This window comes from Lagopus leucura, unplaced genomic scaffold, assembly GCF_019238085.1.
Source record: "Lagopus leucura isolate 7727_CA_CO unplaced genomic scaffold, USGS_WTPT01 34649-0_obj-0_obj, whole genome shotgun sequence".
Taxonomy (NCBI): Eukaryota; Metazoa; Chordata; class Aves; order Galliformes; family Phasianidae; genus Lagopus; species Lagopus leucura.
In genome coordinates, this window is record NW_024963402.1 from 1 (window position 1) to 2,721 (window position 2,721).

The 2,721-nt window shown below is 64.8% G+C and overlaps 1 protein-coding gene across 1 annotated transcript; it reads left to right on the forward strand.

Annotated features, from left to right (window-relative positions):
* Positions 1 to 4: 4 nt before the first annotated feature.
* On the forward strand, positions 5 to 2,690 carry LOC122191122 (choline transporter-like protein 2; the record flags this gene model as incomplete). Its single annotated transcript, XM_042891313.1, has 7 exons — positions 5 to 93; positions 186 to 563; positions 1,202 to 1,296; positions 1,813 to 1,916; positions 2,029 to 2,102; positions 2,211 to 2,281; positions 2,602 to 2,690. Coding segments are annotated over 7 exons (900 nt in total), but the record flags the coding sequence as incomplete, so codon positions are not given.
* Between the last annotated feature and the right edge of the window lie 31 nt (positions 2,691 to 2,721).

Genomic DNA, 2,721 nt, shown 5'->3' on the forward strand with positions numbered 1-2,721 from the left:
GGCGTTTTGGTGCCATCACTGCTGGTTTGTGGCGTTTTGGTGCCATCACTGCTGGTTCCGAGGCGTTTTGGTGCCATCACTGCTGCTTCCAAGGCGTTTTGGTGCCATCACTGCTGCTTCCAAGGCGTTTTGGTGCCATCACTGCTGGTTTGTGGCATTTTGGTGCCATCACTGCTGGTTCCAAGGCGTTTTGGTGCCATCACTGCTGGTTCTGAGGCGTTTTGGTGCCATCACTGCTGGTTCCGAGGCGTTTCGGTGCTGTCGGTGCCGCTGTGGCTGCCCACCCCCCTCTGCCCGCAGACGTTCAACGCGAGCGGCGCGGCGGCGCAGTGCCCCGGCTCCCAGTGCCTCTTTGCGTTCTACGGCGGCGAGTCGCCGTTCCACCGCTCGCTGACGGCGCTGCAGCTCTTCAACCTCTTCATGCTCTTCTGGCTCGCCAACTTCGCCATCGCGCTGGGCCAGGTGACGCTGGCGGGCGCCTTCGCCTCCTATTACTGGGCCTTCAAGAAGCCCCACGACATCCCCGCCTTCCCCCTCTTCTCCTCCTTCGGCCGCGCGCTCAGGTGCGTCCTGCAGGGACAGCGGGGCTCCTTGCATCCCAGCCCATCTCTGTGCACAGCCCCGTCTCCGTCCCATCCCATCTCCATCCTCATCTCCGTCCCATCCCTGCTCAAGATCCCCATCCCATCCCATCTCACCCCATCTCCATTGATCCCCCCCATCCCCTCCCCTCCCATCCCTGCTGCAGGTCTCCAACCCCAACCCAGTGACTTTTGGCCCTTTCCCCCTCTCCCCCATCGCTGCTGGATGCTGCCCATCTCTCAGCCGTTACCTTTGGACGCTTCTCACCTCTCCCCATTAATTGTGGGTTTTTTCCACTTCTCACCCATTGCTGATGGAATTTTCCATTACTTTTGGACGTTTCCCACCCCTCCCCAATGGACTTTTCCATCCCCCCCATTGCTGATGCAGTTCCCAATCTCTCCCTCGTTACTTTCAGACATTTTCTGCTCCTCCCCCGTTAATTACGGGGCTCCCATTCCTCCCCCATTGCCGGTGGATCTCCCCACTTCTCCCCCCATTTCTCCCCCCTCCGTCACAACAATGGATTTTTCCACCCCCACCCCGTTACTGACGGAGTTTCCCCCCCTTGCCCCCATGGACGGACGGATGGACGGACGGACACCCTCCCCCCCTGCAGGTACCACACCGGGTCGCTCGCCTTCGGGGCGCTGATCCTCGCCATCGTGCAGCTCATCCGCGTCATCCTGGAGTACCTGGACCACAGGCTGAAAGGTGCAGCGGGACGGACAGAGGGACAGGGGGGTGGACAGAGGGACAGGGATGGGGGCTGTGGGGGCAGACAGTGGGATGGGGTGAGGATGGGCAGTGGGGTGAGTTTGGGGTCTTCGTGGGGGCCAATGGGGTGAGGTGGGGGGGGATGGAAAGTGGGGTGAAGTTGGGGTCTTTGCGGGGACGAGCGTTGGGGTCTGATGGGGGACGGACAGAGGGACAAGATCGGGGGCGCTGTGGGGACAGATGGAGGAGTTTGGGGTCTATTATGGGGACGGACGGCGGGACCGCAGGCATCCCAGAGCCGGCAGCCCCACAGGTCGGCAGAGCCCCGCTCCCATGGAGCTGCAGATGCTGCCATTGCTGCCGCTGGGGGCCGTGGGGCTGCTCCCCCCCCTCCAGGCTCGGACGCTGGGGGTCCGGCCGGGGGGGGCGGGGGGGGGGGGGGGGGGGGTGGGGCCGCCCGCGCGCCGCCGGGGGGGGGGGGGCGGGCCCCCCCCCCCCCCCCCCCCCCCGCAGGCACCAAGAACAAAGTGGCCAAGCTGCTGCTGGGCTGCCTCAAGTGCTGCTTCTGGTGCCTGGAGAAGTTCCTCAAGTTCCTCAACAGGAACGCCTACATCATGGTACGGGAAGCGGGGCGCTGGGGGCTTTTCCTGCTGCCTTTGGAGGAGGGTTTCGCTCTGCTCCGGGCTGAGTGCCCCCCTCCGCCCCCCTCCGCCCCCCTCTGCCCCACAGATCGCTGTTTATGGCACCAACTTCTGCACCTCTGCCCGCAACGCCTTCTCCCTGCTGATGAGGAACATCATTCGGTGAGGACCCCAAAATCCCGACCCCCAAAATCCCCACCCCCAAAAAAGCGGCTCGTGGGGGCAGCCGGCACTGGTGGGGGTGGGCGCTCACCTCCCTCCCCCCCGCAGGGTCGTCGTGCTGGATAAAGTCACCGATTTCCTCCTCTTCCTCGGCAAACTCCTCATCGTGGGCGGCGTTGGTGCGTGGGGGCCATCGGGACGCCATTCGGGCTGGGGGGGCATCGCAAGCGTTCCCACCCCCCATTGGTTGGGAGGGGGCTTCCCGACCCCCCCTGATCGAGGAGGGGACTCCCCAGATCCCCTCAGTGGGGAAGTCTCACCCCAGACCCCTGTTGTCGTCCAGGACCCTTCCTCGGCTTTGTTGGTTGAGGAGGAGCCGTCCCAGCCCCCATTGGGTGGGGAGGACCCTCCCCAGACCCCACGTTTCTGGGAGACCCCCCCCCCAGCCCCCCCTTCTGCTGCCCCTCACCCCGCTGCCAGCTCTGGGATTCCCTTCCAGGGGTCCTCGCCTTCTTTTTCTTCACACACCGCATCAAACTGGTGGAGGACGCGGCGCCGACGCTCAACTACTACTGGGTGCCCATCCTGGTGAGCGGCGATGGGGGGCGATGGGGGGCGG